This window comes from Ascochyta rabiei, chromosome 2 (genome assembly GCF_004011695.2).
Source record: "Ascochyta rabiei chromosome 2, complete sequence".
Taxonomy (NCBI): Eukaryota; Fungi; Ascomycota; class Dothideomycetes; order Pleosporales; family Didymellaceae; genus Ascochyta; species Ascochyta rabiei.
Window position 1 is genome coordinate 484,692 of NC_082406.1, and position 10,663 is coordinate 495,354.

At 55.1% G+C, this 10,663-nt stretch overlaps 3 protein-coding genes across 3 annotated transcripts, besides 8 other annotated features; 1 reads left to right on the forward strand and 2 right to left on the reverse strand.

The window, feature by feature from the left end:
- Positions 1–208: 208 nt before the first annotated feature.
- On the reverse strand, positions 209–2,017 carry EKO05_0001083 (Rhamnogalacturonan endolyase; the record flags this gene model as incomplete). Its single annotated transcript, XM_038937549.1, has 3 exons — positions 209–1,231; positions 1,277–1,728; positions 1,786–2,017. 3 exons carry the CDS (start codon positions 2,015–2,017, stop codon positions 209–211), a joined length of 1,707 nt encoding a protein of 568 aa, XP_038801844.1.
- Positions 2,018–4,250: 2,233 nt separating this feature from the next.
- On the forward strand, positions 4,251–5,365 carry EKO05_0001084 (uncharacterized protein; the record flags this gene model as incomplete). The annotated part of the gene is made up of 2 exons (XM_038937244.1): positions 4,251–4,308; positions 4,365–5,365. The coding sequence occupies 2 exons, from the start codon at positions 4,251–4,253 to the stop codon at positions 5,363–5,365; spliced, it is 1,059 nt and encodes a 352-aa protein (XP_038801845.1).
- A 1,704-nt stretch (positions 5,366–7,069) lies between these two features.
- Positions 7,070–7,103: a tandem repeat.
- A 537-nt stretch (positions 7,104–7,640) lies between these two features.
- EKO05_0001085 (Cerevisin) lies at positions 7,641–9,645 on the reverse strand (the record flags this gene model as incomplete). The annotated part of the gene is made up of 2 exons (XM_059635576.1): positions 7,641–8,885; positions 9,277–9,645. 2 exons carry the CDS (start codon positions 9,643–9,645, stop codon positions 7,641–7,643), a joined length of 1,614 nt encoding a protein of 537 aa, XP_059491559.1.
- Positions 9,158–9,219: a tandem repeat.
- Positions 9,645–9,667: a tandem repeat.
- A 95-nt stretch (positions 9,668–9,762) lies between these two features.
- Positions 9,763–9,819: a tandem repeat.
- Positions 9,820–9,963: 144 nt separating this feature from the next.
- Positions 9,964–9,998: a tandem repeat.
- A 116-nt stretch (positions 9,999–10,114) lies between these two features.
- Positions 10,115–10,169: a tandem repeat.
- Positions 10,170–10,241: 72 nt separating this feature from the next.
- Positions 10,242–10,269: a tandem repeat.
- A 264-nt stretch (positions 10,270–10,533) lies between these two features.
- Positions 10,534–10,570: a tandem repeat.
- The last annotated feature ends 93 nt before the right edge of the window (positions 10,571–10,663 follow it).

Here is a 10,663-nt window from a genome sequence, read left to right on the forward strand (position 1 = left end):
GAAGGAGGGAGAAATTGGTGATTTGATACCCCTGTCTATGGTTCGCTTGAGCATACAATTGGCTTGAGAAGCCTGGTGTGAAGATGAGTTCTGATCAATTTTGCTTTAATGTTACTTGCACTCTGAATGATTACAAGTCACAGAAGTAAATATGCCATTTCATCAGTTCGACTAAACCGCAAAACCTGCATCGTCCTGGATAGTCGGCTTAGACCTGATCCAGCACCAAGCTGTCCCACAGCCAGCCTCTCCACTGTGAGGTCCTTGTGACCTTGATGTCCAGCTTGTTCGTCCCGTTCTTGAACGTCTCGGCGCTAACCGGGAATTCCAACAGTCTCCACTCTCCATTCCTCGTTGCACCGCGGTATGTGTCCTGGCTGTTGAGCAGACTCGCGCTAGTGATGTTTCCAATCTTCACATTGTTGAGCAAAATGTCACAGCTTGAGCCTTGCGAGAAGCCGGCAAGAGACACGGTCAACTTGGATGCCGCGGCACTCTTAACGGGGAAGTTCACAGACCATGTGCCAAGCGCAGATTGCCCAAAGTACCAATCCTTTGCGGTGCTGGTGCCGACGGTGTAGGTGAGGTTGCCAGGTGCCTTTGAAATGCGGCCGTGCTCGAATGGCTTGTTGGCATCTGCGAGCGCGAAACCGTCGGACTTGCGGTCGAAATCGCCGATTTGGAAAATGCGCTTGCTCTTGTCTGTGACTTTCCACTTCAAGTCCTTCAGATTTGTGGTATCGCCCTTGCGGATTACTACGTCGTTTTGTGTGAAGTTGGTGGTCACATCGCCGATCGCCCCACCGTTGCCCCAGGCTTGCAGCGCGTACGAACCAGTGCGGACATCTTTGAAAGAGAATTTACCGTCCACATCGGCGTAGGAGGTGTAGTAGAAGTCCTTGCCCTGATCGAGCGTGGAGATGGTTGAATTGTTGTTGTCGCCAAGGAAGACGGCTGCGCCGGCGGCTGGGCGGCCGTCGCTCAAAAGAAGGCGACCTTGTATCTTACCACGTGACTGGTAGGCTTTGTCGTTGTACCACTTGTAGGGCCATGCTGACTCCTCCTTAGCGGCGCGGGCCGCGGCGTCGTCTTTGGAGCCATCGTTTAGGTACCAGAGCCAAGGGCCCCAGACTTTGCCGTCGACGAAGACATCGCGCGAAACGGCCTGGTAGTGTGTACCATGAATCATGTTCAGTTGGACTGCATCGCCAGTCTTAGATTCGCGATGGACCTATGCATGTTAGCCTAGAGATTTTCCAGGAAGAAAGGCACATACAAAGAGTTCTTGTTTCAGATGGTCGCCATTGAAATAGTCCTTGCCAGGGTTCAGGTACCAGCTTCCTACTTCATCGCCATAGACACCGTGGAAATCGTTGTCTCGGACGTTACTGCTCCAGTCATACTTTGTCAAGAAGGTACCGTCAGGCTTCTGCCAGGTCTCGTCTTGTACGTTTGTCGAGATGGTGTACTCAGCAAGGGCTGGCAGGGGACCGTCCCTAACGTTTGTTCGGGCATTAGGGAAGGAGACGTTGTCGAGACGCCAGAGGGTTCTGAACTCGCCCAGCGTAGGGAGAGCGCGGTTGACGAAGTATTGGTACGATCCGTGAAGGCCGTCGTAGATTACCCAATGCATGTCCCCTTCGATGGCCGTAAACTTGATGTTGATCCAGTCGCTGCCTGTGTCGACGACTAAAGCAGATGTCCACTTGAGGTCAGAAGCAGCGCCGTCTGTTTTGCGTGTTAATACTTGAATTTCCAAGGAAGGCGATAGAGGACTCGACTTACTGTAGCTCACATAATGACCCACGGCCTGTCCAACTCTGTCTTTCCCCTTGTACCAGAGCTTGTTGGCATACTGTAGGTTTTGTGTGACATTCCAGACATCGTTGCCGATTACCCAGGTCGAGTTGCCGACCTCCTTGAAGAAGCTCTTGGGTTGCTTCGCACGTTCTTCGAGTGGTGCGCCTAGAGTTGAGCCTGCGAAGGCAGCGAGGCTGAGAAGCTTGAATCCACCCATTGTGAATGAAACAGAAGAAAGCGACGTGCTTGGCACTCAATGGCGAGCAGCAGAATATTTATCCTCTCGCAGAAGCTTTGACAAGTCCACCATCGCGTGCAGGGTTTCGGTCGCGGATACCCCGAGCATATGAATCGTGGGTCGCGGGGTATGGGGTTAATCCCGGACGCATTTACCCATGCGAACATTGTTCCTGCAATCGGAGCATTGGCATTTGGTAGCGTGCCGTTGAGGCGACTGTTTCTTTTCAGGGACGGGAAGGTGTTCAGATGAACAAGTGTGACAAGGCAACGCTTCCTGGCTGATGGAGGTCGATTGGATTTATTGCGACGGGCCCGACATGCTCGTTTTTCGGTTAGTGGGACAAACGCTAGTCATGATGGCATCCATGAGCCTGGTAGAGGGCGGCAAAGTGTTATTCTTGGTGGTGTGGGTCGGGAGTGTTTTCGCGATGGACACTATTGTGGCCTATGAGACGCCCGTCCCGTCAGCTTCCTTCACGGCACGCTTCCAAAAGAGAGCTTCTAAAAATAAGAGGTATGATCGGTCGAGGTAAAGCGTGGCCGTCGTGAAGATGAGAGGACTTCCGGAAGCTGCGGTATTGTTGACCAAATAAGCTAGTGTGTGACCACTTTCATCGACGCATGTCATGCGTCACGAACGCGTCAATTTCTTATTCACCTCACCCTCCCTGCAACTTAGTACGCCTGCATCGTCTGTTCATCCATCTACAATCCTTCATCGACCCAACCTCCACGTTAAGACAAAAACCAGGACACGTTCCCGTATACACCTGTTATCGGTTCTCGCGTCTCGAATTCCACAGTCCTGGGCGGTGAATATGTTGTGGCTGTGTCATGTATGTCTTTGGGAAGCATTCTTTTGAACCAAAGGTATCAGGTCGGTTGCTGTCAGCACCCAGTGCTTGTTAGAAGACACCTTTAGCTGCAATGATATGCAGTCCTCTAAAGAGATGTGATCCTCTACATGCGTGTCTAGTGTCTCTCCAGATTTGATCTTTCTGAGATGTCAGCCGACCGACTGAAAACATGACGTGTCTTTCGACCTGCTTACTTGGAACTGCGACGACGAACGAGAGTCCGAAACAAGGCAAGCCAGGGCAGTCGGTTGTATCTACCACACCCTCGAGGAACAATAGAGGCCACTTCTGCACGTCTGCTAGGCAACCTGAAGGCGCGGCTCACTCGATGATCCGGTGGATGCGCTTGACCAGATCTTCATTGAAACGAACCTCAGTATCTTCGGCGAACCGAGATCGAGCTCGAGACAAAGCAATGCTACAAGTATCGGCGGAAAGGAGTTTCCGAACAGATCCATACAATTCCAAACAGGAGCATCCCCCTCAAGGTTTTGGAATCTGTAGCAACAATCTGAGAATTCTCATCTGCAGGCATTGAGCTGGCGTAACATAGAACAAGATGGAATGAGGCTGCCCAAGAGCTGAAACCAGACACCCCTCCGTGCTTGCCCGTGTAGTGGACGCGAAAAGAGGAATTTCGCCAAATAGCAACACTTGTACCGTTGGGCATTTAACATCAGCAACATCAAAATTTTGCAAAGACCTGTATCAGCATGCAGAAATGCGGTGCATTTTCGCTCTTTCCTCGAAGTAAAGCATCCAGTCGCCAGCCAAAGGTTTGTTCTCCGACTGCAGCGGCGACCGTGCAGCTGACATCGCTCGTTGACCGCTCCACCCACACTCTTCCCCGAACAGCTCAAGCCGCACGATATCGGAAAAGTGGAAGTCGGCATGTGAATTTAACTTCACGGTGAGCGGGTGACCCTGCACATCGTCAGTCACAGCGCGCAGCTCAACTGGCGCGATACTAGTCAATATTTTCCCCAAGTGCGATGAAAGTGAAGATGGATACCGAAGACGTTCATCATGATGCTTATTCTGGGCGTTCCATCAAAGGGTGGACTTGGACTCCAAACGCCAGAGTCGCGTAAGAACCTACATGTCCCGCTCGTCGCGAGGACGATGTGTTTCAACCGAGCAAGACATGCTACGACGGCACAAGGGCTCGTCTTGAAGCAAGTCGCAAGAAAACAACACCAACCCTCGAATCATACTCTAACCTCTGTAACATACAAAGCAGTGTTGTAAGACAAGGACTCAGTCGATTCAACGAAGAACACCTTTATAGTCCGTTACCTACTCCACCAATAGCGGTAAAACAAGAGCAAAGAGAAGAAGCACTACCTACTAAGAATGTTAGATGCAACGAACCCATCTCCGATACCCAGCAAGCGAAAAAAGCACTTCGAGCGTAAGCATCCCCTTTTTCCTTCAAGGCCCACGCACTCGTTGATGAACCCACCCCAGACCTCCGCCAAACCACCATCCCACGCTTCCTCTTCCGCGCCTTCCACCTCGAAAGCAGCGGCGGCCGACCAAAGGCACTCAGCAACCCCAACATAACCGTGCCACACGCCTACACGGCGTCTGCGCCCGTGCCCGGGTTCTACAAGACCCCAGAGCGCGACCTCGGTCGCATGGCCAACGCGCACTACGTTGGGAGGCACGTCCCGCTGTCCCCCTTCAGCTCGTGGGCAGCGTCGCTGCATCTCGTGCTGTGCTACGCGTCGTCGCTCGACGATGTGGCGTATGTGGCGGTTATGGATACGCAGATGCTGGACGGTGAGGTGCTGGTGTGGCATGTGCCACATCTCATGTCTGGGGCGAAACATGAGTATCTTGCGCACGGTGTGATCAAGGGGAGTGGGTATGTAGCTGTGCCGTTGCAGGCGATGGCACAGACGGGGTTGTTGAATGTATTCACCGAGTTGGCGCGGCGGAAGCTGTACATTGAGGCGCCGCCACCTGCCTTTTCCTTTGGCATGGAGTTGCGGCAGCACATGTTCGAGCAGAAGTATGGCCGGCCCGCTGCGGAGATTCTGCACAAGACACGCGTCATCTCTGATTTGTTTGGCGAGCTCTGGTTTCCAGTGGCCACGGCGCTGCTGTGCGTGCGCCCGTGGCCCTGGTTCTGGCCAGACGTCGATCAGGGCCGGAGTGCTCCTGCTCGTAGAGAGCTGCAGCGTATACTTCGATCGATGAAAATCACGGCGAAGCCCGCTTGGCTTGAGAGCCAGCTCTCTTGGCTGCAGCACGGCGCTGTGCAGACGACGCCTGGTGCGGGCGATTCGTACGACTTCCCTGATGTGCGCGAGTGGATTGATCTTCTGCATGCCATAGCGCGTCACTTTGAGTCGGAGGAGACAAAAAAACGCAAACCTGAGGACAGCACGGTTGCAGCTGGTGACGAGCGTGAAACTCGATCAAAACGGCGGGCGACCGAGTCCAATAAGGTAGGGTCTCTGTAGGCTGGAGTATCGGTCGAGGACAGCTACCATGATTCACAGAAAGCCGGAATACTGCGATGGTACCAGTAGTTCAAGCCTACTGCAGCTATTCCCATCTACATCAAACCCATTTCGAGCAGTAACTGCACCTCTCGATCTTTATCTCGCCCTTCTCAATCGCACCTCTAGTACCGAACCCAAATCTCCTCGAAGAAGTCGTCTCTCCATCACCTACAAGCTCTCCAGATCTTACGTTCAAATCCAACAACGTCTTTAGAGCATTTTGTTCGCCCTTCAAAGATCCCGCCTTCGCTTCCCGGCTCATTTCCGTGTCACCCGTCGTAGTCATCATGACCTGCAAGAAGCCGCCATCCGTGGCGGGCGTACCGTTCCGTTTCAGCGAACCCAAACCAAGAACAATGAAAACCAGAGGCAGTCCAGGCATAGTCCGTATAGCAAGAGCATGTCGAAGGGGTGCGAGAAGCGGTACACGTTCCTTGACTGGGTATCACTGGCGCTGACGTTGCCGCACCAGGTATTTAGCGAAAGTGCAGAGATAGCGAAGTTGATGACAAGGGCAACGATAGATGCTTCGGCGATACGAAGCGACCTCTGTGGATTGAAAAACACAGTTTCGTTCTGTCCAAAGCGGTACATGTTGAAAACGCCGTCTTGGAGCGTTGTACAGTCTGTATACTCCAGTCATGAGCATGAACCTTGTAGATTGCGTGATGATCTTACTTTTTCCCGGACTGTTCACTCATTTGTTCAAAGCCACGCGCTGAAGCACAGTGCCGTTGGGCATCTGGTAAGCCATTTCCGTCGAGTTTTTCTTTACCCGACTCACAGACAAACTCCATTGGTGGTCAAGATGCTGGCCAACGGACCCGAGAGTGGCGCGACTTTGAGCTTGGGAGATCTGCTCGGGTAGAGTATCTCTCCGGTACGTCGATACCAGTGTGCCATTCAGTGTTTCCATGACCTTGGTGAGGTTTTACGTATATAAATTGAACGTCCCGTCATTGTACTTTTGTGCAACGTTCGATGTCTTAATTGTTGCAGTATTACCCCAAATAAATATACTTATATCTCATGCTGCAACCTTTCTTCGAGAGCTATAGTGTACTTGATGCGTTGTACTCCTCTTTCGTAAGTGACGTTTACTCGATACGCCGTCGTGTATTCATCGCATTGCATAGCTCGTTCCTCGACGAGCATAGCGCCGGTCGTATCTGAGGATGATGAGTCGCAGCGCTGTTTGTCCGGACAGCCGGAACATGTCTCTTGGGGGGGCGGGAAGATAGCCCACAGGATCGACGTGAGTAAGCGTGAAACTAGGCTGGTCTGGAAACCACGTTCCGTCAAAGACGACCAACGTGGTTCCATGTACGAATTCGACCAATCTGCTAATAGTCGTTCAGTCGTGACACCCTCGCCTCTGACATGCAGTCCTCGAAACCCGCCCCTCTCGACCCACCTCTCACCAAGTCAAAGCCCAACAATCTCCAGCCACCCCCTTGCACCCCCAGCACACCAGCACACCAGACTTCCAAAAGCCAAACACACACAACGCCCAACCTTTACAAACCCCCCGTTCTCGCTGGACCCCGCAACAGACTCGCCCGTACCTGTCACTCTGCCCCACCATCTGCGCACTCCACCCTAACGAGAGAGACAAAAGTCTCTCTGGCTAGCGATGAATCAATCGGTGGTCTGACTTGCGCAAGCACAGCACAGCACAGCACAGAGCACAGCACAGAGCATAGCGCAAGCATAGCGCAAGCACAGTGCAACCTCGAAGCCTCGTCCATCATAGCTGTGAAGTAGGTAGGTAGCCCAACCGCTCCAAGTTCGCTGGGAACAGTGCTTCGCAAACAGCTCAGCCCGGCCGCCATCTTAGCCGCTACGCTGTTTCGCCCTGCTTACGAGGATCGGACTTGTAGAAGTGTGAGCGACGAGGTGTGTATGGAGTGGGGATGCTCATACTCCCTCCGGACGAGTAGATCGGGGGCACGAGGATGGGCGATGAGATTCAGGGAAGGAAGGGACGTCAGATCAAGCAAAGTAAGTGGTATCAATGTAGAAAGTACGGATGTATTCATCTATCCAGATTCTTTGTAATGCTTGTCGACGTTGAAAACAGATACGAGAGATCAGACTAGCCCAATGAGATATGCACCTTGCTGAAAACCAAACGCCAGACTAGATCGTGTATCATACTATTACGGAGCGGGAAAGGATGCCTACGTCCGCTCGCTATGCAGCGCATCGATGATGTCAAACAGAGACGAGCATCTTACTCGCGAGCGACACGCTCCTTGAACTCCTTGAACATGACCTCCATCTCCTCAGCAACAAAGTCCTCAATCTCGGACTCGAGCTTGGAGAGCTTGCCGCCGACGCGGTGGGTGGCACGGCCGGCGGCGCCCTTGGCCTTCTCGAACTCATCAGCGACCTCCTTCTCAATCTCAGAGACCGAGGGGATGGTGATGGTGTACTCGGAAGGCTCCTTCTCAGCAGCCTTTGTGGACTTGTAGCCACCCTTCTCAACGATCTCGGTGTAGTTGGAAGAGCCTCCACCGTTCCAGGCGAGGATGTTGGCGGTGTTGGAGGGCACGTCCTTGAGGGCACCGGTGGTACCGACGGCAATAAGGTTAGCCTTGAGCTTCTTGGGCGTGATGTCGGCAACCGCAAAGGACGAGTCCTTGGCGGGCTGGAGGGACAGGTAGTAGGCGAGGAGACCAGCAATGTGGGGCGAGGCCATCGAGGTACCAGAGATGGTGTTGGTGGCGTGCTCAGAGCCGATCCATGTGGAAAGGATGTTGAGGCCAGGGGCGAAGATGTCGTTGCACTTTCCGTAGTTGGAGAAGTAAGCACGCTCATCAAGGAGAGTGGAGGCACCGACAGTAACAGCGTTGGCAGCAGCAGCGGGCGAGTAGTTGCACGAGTCTGCGTTGTCGTTACCGGCAGCAACGGCAAAGTGGATGCCGGCATCGACGGCGGCGTTGACAGCGAGGTCAAGCGTGGTAGACTTGCCACCACCGAGAGACATGTTGGCAGCAGAGCCCTTGAAGCCCTTCTTCTTGCCGTTCTTAGCGGCCTTTACGGTGTCGGTGTGAGCCTGGGCAGCCCACTCGACACCCTTGACGACGTCGGACATGGTGCCAGAGCCGTTGGAGCGGAGGACCTTGACGGCGTAGACGTTGGCCTTCTTGGCGACACCGTACTTCTTTCCGGCGACTGTGCCAGAGCAGTGAGTGCCGTGACCGTTGCCATCCTCGTCGGCATCGCCGTTGGGGACGGTCTTGCCCCAGTGGGCGCGGCCGTCGAAGTCGACGTGCTTGACGTTGGTGCCAGTGTCGATGACGTAGACGTCGACACCCTCACCGCCATCGGCCGAGTAGAGGTACTTGTTCCAGGTACCAAAGCTCAGCGAGTCGCGGTGCGAGATACGAGCGAGACCCCACGGGGCGTTCTTCTCCGTCTCGTAGTCGTCACCACCAAGGGTGTGGACCTCGGAGTCACGCTCGATGTAGTCGACCTATCGGAAGGCGTTAGCCCGAGCCACTAAGGCAGGTACAGGTACCTGGATGGCGCGTCACGTGCTGATTGCGTGGGATTGCGTGTTTCGGTTTAGCTGCCTATCTCCAGGCCCCAGCCCCAGCCATCGCCACGCGAACGCGCGGCTGACCTGGAGATCGGAAGCACCGTCTCGCGCTGGCGCGTGGAGTACAGCACTGCTCTTCACTCGCAGAAACGTGGCGTGGAGCTGCTGTCTTTCGACTGTGGCTGCCAACGGACGTAATCTTGCGGTGGAGCTGGCTGGAGCTGGCTGGAGCTGGCTGGAGCTGGCTGGAGCCGGCTGGAGCCGGCTGAAACCCGGGGTGCAACGAACATGGCCATGGGGGCTAAGAAAGTGGCTGGGAACTTACGTCAGGATGCCTGCGGATGGCCTCGATGGTCTCCTCGTCGAAGTGACCCGAGTAACCGAGGATGCCGCCGGCGATGTTGTATGTGTGCTTGAGACCCTCAAAGACGTCCGAGGTGATGGGGAACTGGGAGCGCTTTCGCAGCTCCATGCGGTCGCTCTGGGCCTTTGTGTGGATGCTCTGGACCCAGTCGTGGTGGGCCTTTGTGTGCTCGTGCTTGACGTGCTTCTTGAAGACAACCATGTAGCTGTCGGCAATTTCCTTGCTGTGAGTCGACGACAGAATGGGAGCTGCATCGTTGTGGATGGTGCCGACCTGGATCATGGGCGAGGCCGCGGCCAGAGCCGGCAGCATAGCGTAGGCGTACTTCATGGTGGTGGTGGTGGTGGTGGTGTCTCGCGCTGCGAGGCTAGATAAAGAGTGGAAGAGGGAGTACGGGAGAAGCTGGGCAAGTGCGATGACAAGTGTGGGATGCGTGGAGGAGCAAAGGATGGAGAGATGGAGAGATGGAGAGACGGAGTGATGGAGTGATGGAGAGGTGGAGAGGTGTAGAGGAGCAGATGACTGGAGAGCTTGGGGGAGCTGGAGCTCTTATCTCAAGGCCGCACATGATGCATCATTGCCAAGCTAGAGCTACCCCAGTCTCCCTGCGCGCTAGGCCTATCGCGGACGCCGCACGCGCTCGCCATTGCGGCAGGGACAGCGACAGCGACAGCGACGGCGACGGTAGACGGTCAGCGCTGGTGGCCTCCAAGAGCTCGAGCTGCTAGGCATCGTATGATCCGGCCATGTTCTCGCTGTGACGACCGCCGTGTGCTGTGTCGAGGTCGTCGGGGCCGTCGAGGCTGGAGGCTGGAGGCTGGAGGCTGCTGGCGGCTGGCTGCTGGCGTCTCGAGTGTGCCCACGCCCCGCCGCGGCCGTAGCCGGCGTAGTGGCGTTGCACCACCACCTTGTGAAGGCCGGCTCGACATCAGCAGTCAGCAGCACAGCAGCGGCCCGCGTGAGACCGCCCGTGACCGCCCGTGACCGCCCGTGACCTGGGTGGTGCGCACTGCATGCTGGCTACCTACGCAGAAGTCGAAGAAGTCGCAGAAGTCGCAGCACTCGGGCGTACACGCTCATTCTTGGGTGCATTGCGTGCACTGCCTGCATTCTTCCGCGCTGTAAAGTGGATGCCTGGAGCTTGGGTGTGTTTGAGCCTTGAGGCGCCGGCCCAAGCTCGGGCGCCTTCGCTAGCCTCACCTTTCTTTCCATGCGCGTGTGGTGGTGGTGTTTGGTGTTGGTAGCGGTGGTGGTGTATCGACGTAACCGGCCAGGGCCAAGACGACGGTGGATGACAGCAGCCCACACGCACGACACGTTGCCGTGTTCGCGTCTCGAGGTCTTGAAG